Genomic DNA, 17,668 nt, shown 5'->3' on the forward strand with positions numbered 1-17,668 from the left:
TTTTGGCTCAAGGAGATTGCTACTTAAAAACCCCCGGAAGGGGAGCAGTCCCTGAGATAGCACATAGATATCCTCAGATAGCCATGCACCTTTCTATTCAAAGGAGGCATCCCTATGCCAAGAACTGATGTAAAAAGACCCACAGGTCCTAGGCATTGTAGTGCTGGAGACCTGATGACCAAGGAGGCTCTTTCCACAGAAACCTACGACTGGGCCACACGATCCAGGGGTATGAGGCCGGAAACAGGGCTCTCATCCTAGCCTGGATCTAGTATCGACGAGTGAGGTTATCACTGCACTGTGTCGAAGGCAAGAGGTGAAACACACACACAACAGGTCCCAGAAACTGCAAAGAATGGCTTAACAATACCAGTGATTCTTAAAACTGGATCGTACTCACCCATCCATGGTTCCTGCGCATGAGATCAGTCCCGGAGGCGAAGTCCGAAGAGTCGAGTCCGGACCATCAGTAAGGCAGTTTCTATGAAACATAGAATTTAACCAAAACATCATAAGTCCAGCACAGAGACTGCAATGTTCTTAAAACAGGTTCCTTGGCTCCCACCTACACTCGGTCAGGTGGAATTGACAGTGGTTGCAGGGGAATTAGAGAGGAGAAGATGAGGGCAGATGTACAGGCCCCCTGAGGGAAGGGAGTAGATGTTTAAGAGTTACTCTGTTTCTGGACGAGAGCGTTGAGAATGCCTCGTCTTGATCATCTCCCTCAGGTCTTGTGTATCTTGTCAGTGTCTGCGCTTGCTTGGCCATTTGTTGTGGAAAAATAAGGAAAGTGTGTCCAGCTAAGTTCAATTAGTATTTTGTTAGATGGGTATAAAAAAAGCTTAGTTTACCTCCGCAGTTGTCGTGTGAAGGCCTCCTCATGTGATGACCGAAGAGTGTAAAGACCATCGACCTTACCGTGCGACACAGGCAAAGGATAAAAGTATCGCTTTTTATTTTTCCTCTTTTCTACTACTTGTTTCACTTCTTTTTCAGTTTTATAACCATTTCTTACTACGTGTAAGTAAGTTGTTGTTTTTAGCATGTGTGTTTGGCAGTGTTATTTCTTAGGATTACTGATAAACTATACTGTCGTGATTTGTATTTATATATTTTTATTTTAGTTAAATAATGTCTGAATTTATTATGTCTGTATAGGTCTTTTATTAAGTTTTAGTTTTAATATGAGTTATTTTAATACTTCAACAAACTAAATGGAAATGATATATATATATATATATATATATATATATATATATATATATATATATATATATATATATATAATATATATATTGAATTTATAAATGTGTATGTATATATATATGTATGTGTGTGTGGTTGTATATGTATATACATATATATTTTGGTGTTTGGCTTAGTGTTCTGTTAGAATCATTATTATACTCCTACCTTTTGTTCTTTAATATTTCGAATTGTTTATCTTTATTTTTTTGTTTTTCATTTAAATGTTAAGTTTTGAAATTTTGTTGTATGCATTTGTAATTTTTATTTAATTTCTTTATTTTTAAAATGTGTATAGGTATTATATAAAGTTTTAGCTTTTAGTTTTGGATCTGTTTTTAGTTGTTTTACTACAATTGATTGCTTCTGTTGTCCTCGTTTGTAAGTCCCTTTGGATAAAAGCGTCTGCTAAATGACTAAATAATAATAATAATATCAACACAATACAGCTATGCTCCACCTCCATTGCCTAGGCGACAAGGCAGCAGACCTCCCTCACTCACACAATACCTGCTGAGCCACACAGCCCGAGCATGCTTAATGTTTATCACACTTTAAACGGAGCTGGATTCTGTTGTTGCGTGCGATATTTTGCGGATAAACATACTGTGTGAAACTATAGCAGAGACATTGTACATTTGGTCCAGCTGTTTTCCCTCCAGCAGCCCGATTCTCAGATCACCCGGGAACGACTAGGCGGTAAGTGGCATAGTCTTATAGGATCGAGACTTGCATTCAGAAATAACTGGCTTGTCTGAAAACATCTGCGACTTGATAAATGTTTGTGATCGCGCGATTTTGCTTAATAGAAACAAAGTAAGCTAAGGTATTTTACAGCATGCTTTATTACAACAACATGGCTTTGACTTGGTAAATAAAGTGGATTTTAAAAAAATGATCTTCACCGTAAGCCTACACTAGTTGCCCATGTCTTAGAGCAGGATCAGGTGCCTTTGTTTCCCACGCTGCCCTGTCACAGTGATGGTGCGAGTCAAAGTTTCTTTATAATGCACAACAATGAAGCATGCGGTAATCAAATACAGGCTAATGCTGAAAATGTACTGTAGTTGGGTCATTCCTTATAAAAGGTGCCCTTGGCGTTTCCCATGAAAATGTGTAAACAATGACAAAACATGTCTTTTTCTATGTTATTAAAGGCACATTATTCTTGTCTTTTTGTATGAAGGATATGTTTTGCTTAATTAAAAAATATAGTATTTATATTGATTCATATAGAGCGATTTAGATTTAGCACTCTAGATATTACCTGACCTTAAAATGTTAACCGTGTTACCATAAGCTGTAAACACAAATGATTATTGTAAATTTGATATTCCTAAAATGATTACTGCAAACTTCTATTTTTAATTCTTTTAGGTTGATCTTATATAGTCAACTCTTAAATCATGATTTTATACCATAAACAAATATCGAAAACTAGATTTTTGTATAAATATCAGCATTCAATTTCCTTTCTAATAAATACCTTGTAGAGACATGACCTTCAGCACCAGGATTGTAGTTACTAAATTAACTGTAAAACTATTTTTAATGTAGCTTATGGTACAAACTATTTAGTAATAAGTCATTATTTTCTGATATAATGTATATATAAATTAAATATGCTTTTAAAAATCACATTTTTTAATGGAAATGGCACCCAGTTTCATGTAATGACCCAGTTTCTGCAGGCTCCACAGAAGAAAATAGACAGGCTAATAGTTCAAAGTTAGAAACTGAACATACAGTATATAAACACACATAAGTACATACTAATGATATAATAAGTATATGAACTCAAGAATATCACTTAAGAATGCTGAATGATAAACTACAAACTGCCTATTGAGAATGTGATAAAAAATAATCCTCCTGAATTGCTGAAAATTGCATAACGTTTATTGGGGCTTTCAATGTCTGGGTGCTTAACGTCATAAGTATTGGTTAATGCAGATTAACCCATTTAATCCAATTTGTGTACAAAATGTATGTTGGAATTTTAAGGGCCTTAAAAGTGTTGTTGCGTTATACACAGTTATCAACTACTGATGAAAGTGCAGGTTTTCTGTAATTTACATAATTTTATTCCCTTTTTCACCACAACTAATTAATTGAGAAAATTATATTTTGTTACTTTATTGTTTGCAATTGTCCATTGGGTCTTAAGTAACTTTCTGTAGATGCAAAGGGTTTAAAATGGTCATACTGTGCATGGCTAGTTCTACAAGAATTGACATAAACGTAGTGGGTGGCTTTTCTAATCCTTTCTTGCTTTTCAGAAACTCCAGAGACATGGATTTTGGGATTTGACACATTTTTGTGAGAATGACTCAAGCCAAACTTGCATCTGATTCTTAATCAGTCTTCTGTTGTTGGATATATAATGCCGGATTACTCAAGATGACGGAGTTGAATTATGCTTTCATAAGTGAAAACGGGAAGGAAGTGGATAAAACTTTGGACTGGAGTTACATAGACTGGCATGAAAAGAAAACGGTCAGAGGGACAGATGCACAGACCCAAACCCAATGCGTGCAACGTGAGGACAAAGACACACAAACTGCTAGTCCTTTCATAATGCGCATAGATTTAGGAAGGATGCCCTCCAGACTGAGGTACGGTTCCCTTATGGAGTCTGACCACATGCCTCCACACTTATTTCAGTTTGACAGACAAGCCCCGGCTCGCATCTCCACATCTCCCACTCTGAGGAGGATGAGGAGTATGAGAATCTCCTACCGAGATCCAAGCAAGTCGGACAGTCCTTTAGGAGAGGAGTCTCCCACTCCCACGAGTCCCCTTTCTCTATTATTCCGGCAGAAGTCTCCACTGGCGGTTCAGACGGATGGAGAGAATGGGAGCTATGAATCTTCATTGATTCATGGGACAATTAGATCACACAGATCAAAGACCCTTGACAATGGCGTCATTTGCAAAAGCAAAGAGTCTCGTGATTCAAAAGAGCCAGTTTCTGATGATAATGAGAGCGCAACTGATGACAATGACCAGGTATACAATGAGTTCAAGATGTCTTAAAAAATAATAATTAAAATGTGCTTTAAAAAAAGTTTCAAAATTAAAAATGTCTTTTCTAATATAGCTTTTGCATTCCTAACCCTTAATAAATCTGAACCGTAATTATGATACTTCACTGAAACTTATTACACAGCGCTCAGGATACTTGGTTCTGATTGGTCAGTTGCACTATATAGCGATCTGATATTTTTTTAATATTCCATGCTGTCCATGGCAAATGCAACTGGCACCTTCCTCGGTATTACGGTATTATCGTTTTTATTTAAGCAGAAGGTATAAGGTAATATACAAGTAAAATAATGAATTAAAAACTTGTGCAAACTTATCTCCACTTATGTAGTTATTATATTTATGTAGTAGTTGTATAAAATTTGCTTTTTTTTTTTTAAATAGTTTAGTTTTCATTTTAATATTTTGTTTGCTTTTGGCATTTTTAAAAATATTATTATTATTATTTCAGTTATTTTTAATTCAGTTTTAGTTATAATTCAGATTTAGTTTTTATTTATTGCCATTTAGTAGTTTTAGGGCTTCAGCTTTCCAATTTTTTTTTTTTTTTTCATATAATATTCATATTTTATTTTATTTTATTTGAGATTTATTTCAATTAACAATCATGTTTTTTTAATAGTTTTAGTTTGTTAACAATATTAACCTGATCATCTGCTGGCTTATTATTATCCATTTCTAAGTTGATGATAATCAGTTTCCTTTGTTATGATACAATCTTTTTTTCAAATGGCAAGAATCTTTTCCGCTCTTAGCAAAGAAAGCCTCTCTCATTCTTCTTCGAACTCTCCAAGTAGTAGTTCACAAAAGCTTTTGACAGCAACTGAATCCGTCGCTTCATGCACTGACAGCTTCGAGCAAGCCCTCAGATGAGACTCCTTTCACCACAGTCAGCAATCACCAAATAATGGAAGGGTCAGTGAAGGATCAAAAGTATAAAAGAGAAGCTCCATTCACTCCTTTCACTCATTGATCCAAGCCTTGCCACAATAGAGTGAGATATCAGTAGAAGTGAGAACTTTAGGGGTCTTTAACTCACACATTGTATGATGATATCCTCTGAAATTGATATTTTGCATCTGATGACCAGTGTTTTTCCCTCATCGAGTACTTCGCTCATGTTTTGCTGTATCTTCTTTTGATTACAGGTCAAGGATCCCTGTCATAAAAGGTATGTGATCTGTCTCTATCTTATGTTTTGCATGTCCCCATGTTTGCATGTGAACCGTAATTCTGCCCTCAATGTCCTAGTCACTTTGTTCTGTGTCAAACCAGCATTTCCTTGTTCACTTAAAATATTTGTCCTGTACTTGTTGCTCGACATCTCTAATTTGTAGTGTTGTTTCATTAATCCAGGAATTTGTTTGTGTGGAAACACACTGTTTGTGGTAATGAGGCCAAAGCAGGACACTTTTTCAGTAGAGCGCCACCATGCTGATGCAGGGAGAGCTGGGGTAGAGGGAGGTTCATTGTTCATTGTATTGCTGCTTTGTTAGCTGCGCATGAACTTTTAAGAGAGAGCTATTAGAGTCCCATCGTTCAGCCCAGACAAACTCTCATTAGTGCTGCTTTTCCCCCCGTCGGGCCCACTGTGCTTGGACCATGGTCGTCTTTTCAGCGGTGGATAATTAGGCAGCTATTGTGGCCTTAATTACAGTATGGCACCGTCTGATTGCAGTGCTCATCCCTGGACAGCGATTGGACAGGACAGTTATTCATTATTCTGTGGAGGTGCGAGGACAAAGCTCCCTTCTTTGTGGCTATGCTGTGGTTGGGATAGTCAGGATAGAGGGCTGCTTCATTCTAGGACTGCATTGTGGATGTACCTCTAGATAACAAGCCATTAGCAGTGACCTGTTTTTAATGTCGGTAAAAAGGAGATGTGCTGAGTGACTTTTACTTGTAGGGTTTCAAAGCCTAATGTACTGGCATCTGTTTTTCTGTTTGCACTTGCAAAAGAGAAGTTGGAAGTGTAAATAGCGAAACGCATGAGGCTTTTTATTAGCCTGTGTATCTCTGAAAAGGTCCAAAAGGATGCAAATTATAAAGTAAAATGTTAATAAGGAAGTATTTGATGGGTTCATTGTGCCAGCCAGGTGCTGTGGGAATGGGTGTTCACCTTATAATGCTGAAGAATTTATATCTCGTAGCAACTGTATATGACTCAAGTGTTTATTGGTATATGATCCCATATTTACTGTGATGAACAGACAGACTGATAATAGTATCTGCAGTTGTTGTTATATTTAGTTCTTCAGTTAGTGAACTTATGTTGGCTTGACAAACTCGAGCTGTGTACACCAATGTAGTCACAGACTTCAGCCTTATCCATCCGTCCGTCCATCCATCCATCCATGATGCATTTAATTATTATTTACCAAAAACTAAATTAAAGTTTTAATTTAGCCTAAAACCCAAGCCAAAAACCGTTTAATCAATTAGTATGTCTATCTATGACACTATTTATCAGTCCTATACTGTATATGACTTTTAAAATTTTTGGCTTATTAATTTTCAGATTTGTCAAGTCAACATTTGTTTCGATCAACTTCTAGTTGTAGCAAAAACAGAGTTGTATACGATTAACTTACTTCCAAGCTCTTATTGCTCTCCTATACCTGCATCTGAAGAAGAAAACCCCTGTAAAATGTTTGACCCATCACATAGTGGCACATCATTGAGTCTCTGTACAGCTGGATGGGCACAAAGCTGAGAGTAACTCAAATAAAAACCAGACTGTCCAGTTGTCTGTGAAAACAATCATAGCCTAAAAGCCCTTAGGATTTTATGTCAAAATGTAACAGAGGAACTGAAGTAGAACAGAACAGAACACAAAATCACTATATGGAACTATAATCTTGTTTAGTCTGATGTATTGGTGATGAGCTATAATGACAAGGAACTGCACAAGAGCACAAAACCAAAATGCTGATTTTCTATATTGTTTCCAATCCATGAGTGAGCTCATGATTATAATCTTGACATTTACATTACATGCAAACCATTTTAATTTTAATACCAGTTTGGTTTAAATTTGAGTTCATTATACATTTTCAGAATTATTGGAACCTATATTTTTATTTTAGTCACTGTTTTAGTTTTGCATTTACTTTGCAGTTTTTTTTTTTATTTATTTTTTTTTTTTTTATTCATTTAGCTGACGCTTTTATCCAAAGCGACTTACAATTGCTATATATGTCAGAGGTCGCACGCCTCTGGAGCAACTAGGGGTTAAGTGTCTTGCTCAGGGACACATTGGTGTCTCACAGTGGATTCGAACCCGGGTCTCTCACACCAAAGGCATGTGTCTTATCCACTGCGCCATCATCACCCCAGTTAACGGAAATGTTTTAAACAAATATTATTTGTCATAGTTTTAGCTTTCCTGTGTATTTAACCCTGGTTAATACACAAAAGCACAAAAAAAAAACAAAAAAACATTTGACTTGATTAACAATGACTTTACTCCTATGGCTGCAGGCAAAAAAATCAGGATGCTTTTCCACCCCTGCTGCTCTTTGTTCTTAACCAGTGGATATATTAAAATTTCAATCTTTCAATATATCCCAACTGTTCAGGTATCAGTTGACAGGCCTGTAGATCCACTGTGCAATGGTGTGCGTGTACAGCTGATACATGATATGGTTTTGTTTATCAACTTTGCAAACGCAGTGCCGGCCACCTAATACTAACAAGGCATTAGAACGTTAGAAATGTGAACATGGAATTCTTTGATTTCCTGCTAAAGCAAATCTGCCTTGAATTTTCAAGTTTAGCATGGCTTGGCTCTGAATAAAGAGATTACAACAGCACATTGACCTGGGTTTATCAAAACTTCTGATTCATTTAGTGGAATAATTGTTTTCTGTGGTCTAAAGAGCAATTGCGTTGACTGGAGTAAAGGTAGAAATAATTTTGCAGAATTGCAATTAACATGCAGCTCTACCCTCTAAACTTGTCTGGCTTGTGGCGAACTTGTAGAAAGTGTCGTTATACAAATACGAAGCAAATAAATCTTAAATATGATGCTCTGTGGTTAACCAATATTATTTCAGTGACCATCCATCATGCATAACTTTGAACGGCTGGCTGCCTCAGGGGCCAGAATGTTCTCCGAACTCACCTGCTCTCTTCTGGTTTGCTTTTTCTCAGGCTGCAGGAGAGGAGGCGGAGCTCCGTGGTTGTGAGTCTTCCTGGATTGGATGTTTCCCCTGGAGATTTGTTCGTGTCCAATGGCGTTGCTGATATTTTAAATAAATCAGCCTATTCAGGTTAGTCATGCCTCAATGTCATGACTCTGGGTTTAATATGATTTTCTAACATATACTACTGTGTACCTGTAGAATTAAATAATGAAAGAACAAAAGTATATAAATCGATTTTATAGCCCAGCTCCAACTAGCAATACTTAATAAAATGCATGACTTTATGCAGAACATTTCGTTTTATTGCACTCTTTTACAGACACTAAGAAATCAAAGTGGCCTTTCTCAAGGCGTAACACAGTAAGTGCAAATATTCGCATATTTTAACATTTCAATACCATCACGCATCGTAACATTTTGATCTTGTGCCAGTTCTATGGTTGTTGTCATCTACAGATACTCGTAATTTTTTTAGATGCTTTTATTATATCTAGCACATAGTGTTCACCGACCCACTTTGAGCTAAATCAGATTTGAATGCACGCACCCCCCCCCCCCCCCAATCAATTCCATTAACAGTAAACAACAACAAAACGGGCACATCTAATAAAGCTAAAAACATGTCGTGCTATGCAATCTGCTCCACAGTTTGTGCTCAAACACAAAGAGACCTGTTGAGAGCAGGGCGCTGTGATGTTGAATAAATGTGAGTGGTGTTTTTCAGCAGACAAAAGGGAAGACTTGCAGCGTAGCTGACATTGACAAGTGTCTGGCTGGCATTCAGATCCAGGAATGGCGAGACACAGACTTTCAGACATATAAGGTAAGTGTTCAAAACTGATGCCTCAAAACTGCCATGAGCTGAAAACTCCCTGAGGTGAGCACATGTTTTTATGCATGGCCATGGCCACACCCCAGGTTACTTGGTAAAAAAAAAAAAAAAAAAAGGTATTACCATACTTCCTTGATTGGTTGATTACATTAAGTTTTGTAAACTTTTTTGTATTACACTTTTTCTGTAACGTCATGTTTAAATGTGCAAAAGAGGCTTTATCTAATTAACTATGCACCAATAAACACATTTCCATAACAGAAGTCTAAACATTGAATAAAGCCAGGTTCAATTTGTTTAAATGTTAGGGTTTTTTTTACAGAGGGGCTTTTGGATTTTTATATAATATGTTGTCTCATGTATGAATTGTAATTGAAATCCACAGATGCAAATAAACACTTTAAAGTGTATTTTATGTTTCCACTAGTCTGAAATCTATGTTTTGCCTGTAATGTCTTGTCTAAAGAAGTCAGTTTTCTATCATTTTTCAGGATATGTCTTTGGAGGACTTTTTGAGAGGTCACTCTGAACTGGGAGCAGCGGAGAATCCAAAAGCCTACCGTAAACAGGAAGCCATTTGGGAGCTTTTCACCAGTGAATGTGTCTACTTGCTTGATCAGCTCATGGTTTTAAAAGAGGTATGAACAGGATGCCTTCAGAATTATGGAATGACATGTCCTCCAGTGAAAGAGACAAACTGTCAAAAATAGAGTTTTAGCTACTGTATGTCACATGGTTACAGTAGCTGTAATTTAGTAGCGAACTATTAGCTAGCACAAATGTTCTGGGGCCAACAGACCATTTAATCACTTTGTAAGAATAGAACTTACATGTGTTTGCTTTTGTTCTGCATGTAGGTGTTTTTGACCACACTAACAGACCTTCAGATGAGAGAGTGTCTTCAGGATATTGACTCCTGGAGGCTCTTTGCAAATCTCAATGAGCTCTGTCTGGTAAGACTTCAATGAATTCGGTGGAAATATGTGACTGGAAATTAACTGCTTGTTTAAACTTCGTAGGATGCAGTTTTTTGTCAGTGTTCCATTTTATAATATGAAATGTTATAATGTCTCAATTTGTTTATTACTGTATTGCAGGTTAGCTTTGGCTTCCTTACTAGTCTCTTGCGTGTCATTAAGGAGATGTGGACAAATCCAGACAGCTATAGTACTCAATCTCTTCTTGAACTCCTAAAAAAGGTAAGATACTATAGGTTGATATTTTTATTTATAGCGTATAAACATGATCCTTCAGAAATCGTTCTAGTGCTTTTATAATATTATCAATGTTGAAGAAAAATGATCATAGAAATGGAAAGTCATGGTCAGTGACCTTTTAACATAATGTATAACTGCCCAAATGTAGACTATTATATTAGGCAGTTAGCAAATGATTGTTCTAGAAAAAAAAAACTAAACACCATTAAACATTTGTTCCTTATTTGCTAAAAGATAACAATGTTTTCTCTAATCCCTATTGTTCTCTTCTGATTACTCTCCTATATTGACTGTTTGCTTTGCAGGCGTTTGGTGACAGTATTTGCCATTGTCTACAGAAATACTGCCTGAATTACAGTACGGCCATCCTTTATCTGGACAGCCTGAAGCTCAGGGAGGACTTTGGCTCTTTCGTGAAGGTAACCGTGGCAAGCGTGATTTGACACGGTAAATCAGGGCTTGGTCTCAATACTGACAAGATCTAGGGAACAGGGCAAACATTACCACACAGATTCATGCCACTGTTGGGTGCTTGTCAGGAACCGTTGTTTTTCACGCAGGAACATGGTGACCAGCTCGCTGGTGAAAGAGTGTTGACTCAGCTACTTTCCCTTTCTTACAACATCAGCTCTCGCCGAGTATTGTTCCCTGTTGTATTCTTAAGCTGTCTCCACATCAATTTTGGCCTGTCACTTCTAGCTTTTGCACTCTGTTGCACACAAGGGATTTTGTTTGTCAGCTGACTTTTTATTCAAGACAAAATCAGTACAGTCTCATTATACACTTAACATTCCAAATCTCCTCCTATCCTTGACTCTTTCTCTCATCCAGTGGTGTGAACGAAACGAGCAGTGCCGCAGGCTGCAGTTGAAGGATTTGCTGGTCGTTCCTCTGCAGAGGTTTACACGGTACCCGCTGCTGTTGAAGAACATGGGGAAAAAGAGCTGCTTGGAGGACGAGGAGAACACCATACAGAGCATCGTGGATCTCGTTGACAGAGCCATATGTAAGTTGGTGGCATTTTTGTAACAAATGAAAGTACAGGTGCACTGACATAATTCTAGCCATACCGATAAGCAGATAATTAATTTCCTGTTATTATAGCTGATAACTTTGAAGGTTGTTTCCGCCACAGGATAAAAAAAATTAAAAAGTGCTTTTTATCCCACAATTCAAGCCTTTTTTATTCGCAATTCTTAGAGAAATAGACTCAGAATTGCATGATATAAACTCACAGTTCTGAAAAAAGTCTGAATTGTGAGAATTTCTTTTTATTCCGTGGTGGGAAAAAACCAACATAAATTGCAAGATGAAAACTCACAATTATGATTATTTAAAGTCAGACTTGTGCGATAAAGTTACCTTATTTTTTTATTTTGTGGTAGAAACGGCTTCCATAGATAACTGGGCAATATTAAAATTATATGCTGCTGTTTCTAAATAAATTTAAAAATAGGTCCATAAAAATCAATCTTTTAAATGCTACAAGTGAATTTAGAGATCAAAACGTTATATGTAAAGTATGAAAATTTATTTTCATTTTGAGATGACATTTAACAGTGTTATTAAATGATTAACATTTTTATAGACCAACTTTTAGTGAGCATTATATGATAGCAAGGGTAGACTAATTGTAAAAATGAGGTAAATAAAAATCCAGTGTTGGCCAGTATACTGCATGTTCAGTTGGCTCCATATTGAAATTTAACAAATAAAAAAAAAAATCTCTATTATCAGATTCGAGTATTTTTTACAATAGTTGGGAAAATTGGTTTTCACTTTCTACAGTTCTGACTCGTAAGCTTTGTTTCTCAGGTGAAGACACTTTGATCTCGTTTGGGTAAAACACTTGCGTCAAACCAGGTGACAGGTGACTTTTCCTGTTCTCTGACTGCCATCATAGGGAAGCTGTTTGTGAGGCGTGTAGTGACAGCCACTGTGAGAAACGACATGCAGTGACTCTGTGAAAGACAGCTATTTTTGCCTCAGAGATGTGAACCAAAACAGCTCAAAGAACGCCATGTTTTAGTAAGCTATGAAAACGTGACATTTGAATTTACATGTTCAAGCCCAGTTATCTTTTTATGAAGCATTACATAACTTGTCATAAATCTATTGTGTGTTTATCAAGTACCCTGTTTTGATAAGGAAGTGAGATTAATATACTGTTGTTTCATCATTCCCATTAGCCCTTTCAACTGTTGAAATATTTTTGTTTACAATATTTTTTATATACATTAATTAAAATTTGTTGTTTAAGTTATAAAATAGTTTTATTAAAATTTATAATTTACTATGAAAAAATAGTAATTGAAAATGCCCCATGATGGTAATGACGGTGTATGTTGTGAAATTTTTATATTGTAAATAAAAAAAAATTATTATAGTTTTTATAAAATAGTTTAATTGGATCGTTTTTACAAGAATTTAAAAGAAAACGCTCCATGATGGTAGTGACTGTGTATGTTGTGGTAGTGATACAAGATTTTGCTGATGACACCAAACAGCAGAATATTTGTAGTAATATTAAAGGGCAAAATATTTTTGCATTATTTTACAACAAATATCCTAACAACTGATTCTTTGTGATGGTAATGACATTTTTTATTTATTTATTTTTATAGCAAGCTAGCTGGCATTCATTTAACTTTTAACCAAAAATACACTGAAATTGGCTGTTATGAATTCAATAATATTCTCTACAGTGCTCGAGGTGATGGTAATGATCGCACTTGTCGTCCTGTCTTGACTTTTTGACTTGCTCTAGGACTGATTTATGGCTAGACGGGCTTGAAATGATTAATAGGTTAATCTTCTATACAAAAGCTTTTTTTTATTTATTCAAAACATTCCAGGATGGCAGCAGCTCATTTCAACACACTTTATGACACCATCCATTCCTATAACCAATATAAGGGTGTGTGCACAACTCTACTTGGTGACTTTCATGCAATTAAAAAAGAATATGAAGAGTCGTCAGATGGGTGTGGGGTTCAAACAACACGATTGTGTCATTGTTGATGAAAAAGCCAGTACTTGGAACGCAGTAGGAAGAATCTATAATTAAAATACAGTTGATTGTCTCTAACTGAACAACAAAAAACAGGATCTGTGGTTTTACAAAAGCAGTAATGTTTGTTTGGGGAGGTGTGGATGAACACGCTGACCTTTCGTAGCCAACCGCCTTTGTGTAGGCTGATGATACAATAGAGTTACCACCCAAATCTCTCTCTCTTTCTCTCTATGTCTCTGTACAGATGATCTTGAAGGAAAAGTGAAGTGGTTGGACAACTATCAGAAAGTGAAGCAGCTGAAGGAAGCTCTGGTGTGGCTTCCTGTTTGGGAGCGAGACAAGAGGGCGCATGTTCCTGAGGTTTATGTCAAAATCTGTATCTTCAAGCATGCTATGTTCATTTTAATTTGCTTTGAACTGCATTCATAGAGATTTTAAGGCTGTGTGTGTTTGATCCTTTACAGAACCTGAAGCACTTGCTAAAAGCTGTAACCCTTGAGAACCTGGTGTCTCATCGTAGTCTTCTGCACGATGGGAAGCTCGTTCTCATAGGTCAGATAAATAAATCCATTTTTCTTATTGGTCCATTTATGCTTTTAGGATGGTCGTGTTGTGTTTGTTTACATTATTTTCTTTTGCACACAGAAAATGCGAAGATGCATGAGGTCTACCTGTTTCTATTTGACGAATTTCTTCTAATTACGAAGATCAAGCGAAGCAAAAAGGTGCGGTTATTGATCAGTATTAAGTACATATATAAAGATTCAAGGAAAGTGACAATTGTTTGGTGTTATTACTGTGAAAGGCTTAGCAGCCCTGTCTCTGTTGACAAATCAAAGCATGGGCGATGCATCAGAGTTTGTGGCGGTGATGTGAAAATAGATTTGTTGATTCTGTCTGGGAGTGGTTATTGATTCAAGCCATTACGCCCCTTTTACACGCTAAGGTTGAATAGAGATCAGTGGATTGTGTCAGATGATAGTACTGTACTGACTACTGTAAATGGAGGTTAAAAGTTAAATATATTTAAATGAATATTTTATCTTATATATATGAGATGCTGTTAAATTCACAATAAATTTAAGTTTGCAAGATAATAATGCTGAAAAGTAAACATGAACAAAGACCCCACACTGTAAAAAATCAAATTAACTAAATTTTGGAAGGGCAAAAATATTTAAGTTGAGCTAATTTTATTGCTTGGCCTTTGTTGAGAGGACATGTTATATTAAGTCTACACAAATATAATTGAAAAACATTGAATAAATGGTTATTTTCAAATCCAGTCAACAATTAGCTATGCTAATGTTGATTAAACCAATAAAAACACGTGCACGTGCACAGTAAAACTTCAGTAGGTTGAGCCAACTAAAAAAGAACAATTCAAGCAACACTTTGAAGTCAGAAATTCACTGAACATACAATTTCTGTGGAACTAGTTACTAAATAAAAAGTATATGCACTGTAAAAAATTTCAAGTGGTTTCAACTAATAATGAAGTACACTACTATTCTAAAGTTTGGGGTCAGTCAGTAATTTTTATTTTTTTTATTAAAAAAAAAATTAATACATTTATTCAGCAAGGAAACAATAAATTCATCAAAAATGATAGTAACCATGTTTATATATATATATATTAGATTAACTTTCTATTCAGGTATCCTGGAAAAATGGTCTCCACAAAAATATTAAGCAGCACGAATGTTTTCAACATTGATAATAAGAAATAATTAATGAGTGCCAAATCAGCATATTACAATTATTTCTGAAGGATGATTTGACGTTGGAAACTAGAGCCATTGCTTCTGAAAATTCAGCTTTGCCGTCACAGGACAAATTACATTTTAAAATAGGAAACTGTTATTTTAAATTGTAATATTTCACAATATTGGTGTTTTTATTTTTCCTAAGTAAGTGCAGCCTTCATGAATATAAGAGGCTTCTTTTAAAACCATAAAAAATCTGACCACTTTAAATGGTTATGTATAGAGTTTTTCAAAATGTCTTTTAATAAAAAGTTTAATATAAACTAAAAAATAAATCATACATGTAATATAACTTTTGGCCTCATCAAACATAAAAATATTGTTTGATTTTAATTTAACATTAGTTAACATTTAATGTATATTTAAATAATGTAGCATTCAGTTCTAGAGTGGAAGGGCCACTTTTCACAATACAATTAATTCTTGGGAATTATGAATGAAAAAGTAGATGAATACAAGTCCAATCTCATCCTATATTTATCATACTTAAATATTTTCACTTGGAAATACATCTCAATACATCAGTAAAATAGGTTTCAAATGCTTACTTTACGCATAATTTTGGCAAAACTTTTAAACCTCTCAAATCACAGACTTGTGTTTATGTATTGTAGAGGTCTGGCGTGGTGGAGTCGAACCCCCTGCGTTCGGCTGCAGGCCAAGAGCTTGATCTATTATTACAGGACGGCTGTAGTTTCATTGTCCTGGACCAGCCCATCTCTTTGGACCGCCTGCAGTTAAAAAACATTGACCAGCTCAACGCAACAGGTGCCGACAGCATGCACAGATATACCATGACGCATTCTTTGAATTACGATCATGTTGCAGTTATGTAATTTAGTAATCCAGACATTTCCATTGAGGATGGACCAGCCCATGTGTGATCAGCACTGATAATGATGTAGATACATACACTGATGGACTGACATTTTGTCTCCTGAATGTTTCAGCATCCGGTCTGCCCAATTCTTTCATAATAATGCACCCAAATCGTTACCAGCAGTGCATCGGTGTCTTCATTCTGCAAGCCCAGACTGAATCTGTGAAGGTGAATATTTGATCCTGCTAATGTTTTCTCAAAGGCGTTGATTTCCATCCAACACCCATAATTCACAAACTTAACCAGTGCTGACATGTCAGACATCATCAGATTATTCAATATTAACGTCAATTCGGCATTACATTACTTTGTATGTTAATGGCAGATGCTTTCTCTTTCTATTCATTCTGGAAAAAAATTATGGTTTCGACAAAAATATTTCAACATTGATAAAAAATAAGAAATGTTTCTTGAGCACCAAATCAGCATATTAGAATGATTTCTGAAGGAACGTGACACTGAAGACTGGAGTAATGATGCTGAAAATTCAGCTTTGCCATCACAGGAATATATAAAAATATATTAAAACAGAAAACAGTTATTTTAAATTGTAATAATATTTCTGTATTTTTGCTCAAATAAATGCAGTCTTGTTAAGCATTAGAGACTATTTGAATGGTAGTGTACTTGAATGGAGAAAAAAAAAATGAAATCTTAAGGTTACATATAAAAATTGGCAATATAATCTAACAGTGGTATTATAAACGTTGCTTTTAGCTCAAATCACAAAATCAAAAAAAATCTTATCAGGCTGTATGTTGTGTATGTTTCAGAAAGCGTGGATGTCGGAGATCGAGGATGCCATCAATTCTCTGCTGAAGCAAGACTGTCAGCAGCCACGGGTCAAGAACTCTTTTCTGGAGTCTTCACAGATCTAATTTATACAGAGACTTTCTAGAGAACTTCCCCAAGAGTGCCAATGAACCACAGCAGTGCACAAAGTTCACCCAAAAATGAAAATTGTGTCCTTTACTCCCCTTCATGTTATTCCAAACATGACAGGCTTTTACGAGAATGTCTGTTCTTTTCACAGTAGCTGTCAAGCTCTTAAAAGGACAGAAATCACCATGAAAGTCTTCATGTCTTCTATATGATGAATTGTGCAAAACGTCTCTTTTTATGTCCTAGAAAGAAAACCATAAGGGTTTGAAACTTTTTTTTTTGCTAAACATGGAAATACATCACCACTGTAAGAGTAGCAACACGAGCAGTTTAAAGTTCCACAAAAGGAACCGCTTTTCAATTCCCTTTTTTCATTTTTGGAGAACAGAATGTTGCACGTTCCTAACGCAAACAAAAAATGATGAATTTGTGTGTCACATAGAGTGACATTGTGTGTTGTGGGGAGAGTTAAATGCTTATAAGACGCAGTAAAGAACCTACTGTATATGTTGTAATACAGTGTGCAAGTTAGCAAAATTCTAATTTGTATAAATTAAAATTCTTTTAAACAATGTTATGCATTACATTGTTTTGTGAATAATTTACTTGTTTGACCATGAAAAATAAAATAAGTTTTTATACA

The 17,668-nt window shown here is 35.7% G+C and overlaps 1 protein-coding gene across 1 annotated transcript; it reads left to right on the forward strand.

Moving 5' to 3' along the window:
• The first annotated feature begins 1,716 nt into the window (after nucleotides 1-1,716).
• Nucleotides 1,717-17,667, forward strand: LOC306888603 (pleckstrin homology domain-containing family G member 7-like). The gene is made up of 17 exons (XM_079447032.1): nucleotides 1,717-1,944; nucleotides 3,525-4,254; nucleotides 5,439-5,461; nucleotides 8,443-8,561; nucleotides 8,755-8,795; nucleotides 9,160-9,258; nucleotides 9,759-9,905; nucleotides 10,125-10,220; nucleotides 10,365-10,466; nucleotides 10,790-10,903; nucleotides 11,316-11,490; nucleotides 13,742-13,857; nucleotides 13,962-14,049; nucleotides 14,143-14,222; nucleotides 15,878-16,031; nucleotides 16,214-16,311; nucleotides 16,917-17,667. The coding sequence occupies exons 2-17, from the start codon at nucleotides 3,646-3,648 to the stop codon at nucleotides 17,019-17,021; spliced, it is 2,166 nt and encodes a 721-aa protein (XP_079303158.1). The 5' UTR covers nucleotides 1,717-1,944; nucleotides 3,525-3,645; the 3' UTR covers nucleotides 17,022-17,667.
• The last annotated feature ends 1 nt before the right edge of the window (nucleotide 17,668 follows it).

This window comes from Barbus barbus, assembly GCF_936440315.1.
Source record: "Barbus barbus genome assembly, chromosome: 22".
Classification (NCBI taxonomy): domain Eukaryota; kingdom Metazoa; phylum Chordata; class Actinopteri; order Cypriniformes; family Cyprinidae; genus Barbus; species Barbus barbus.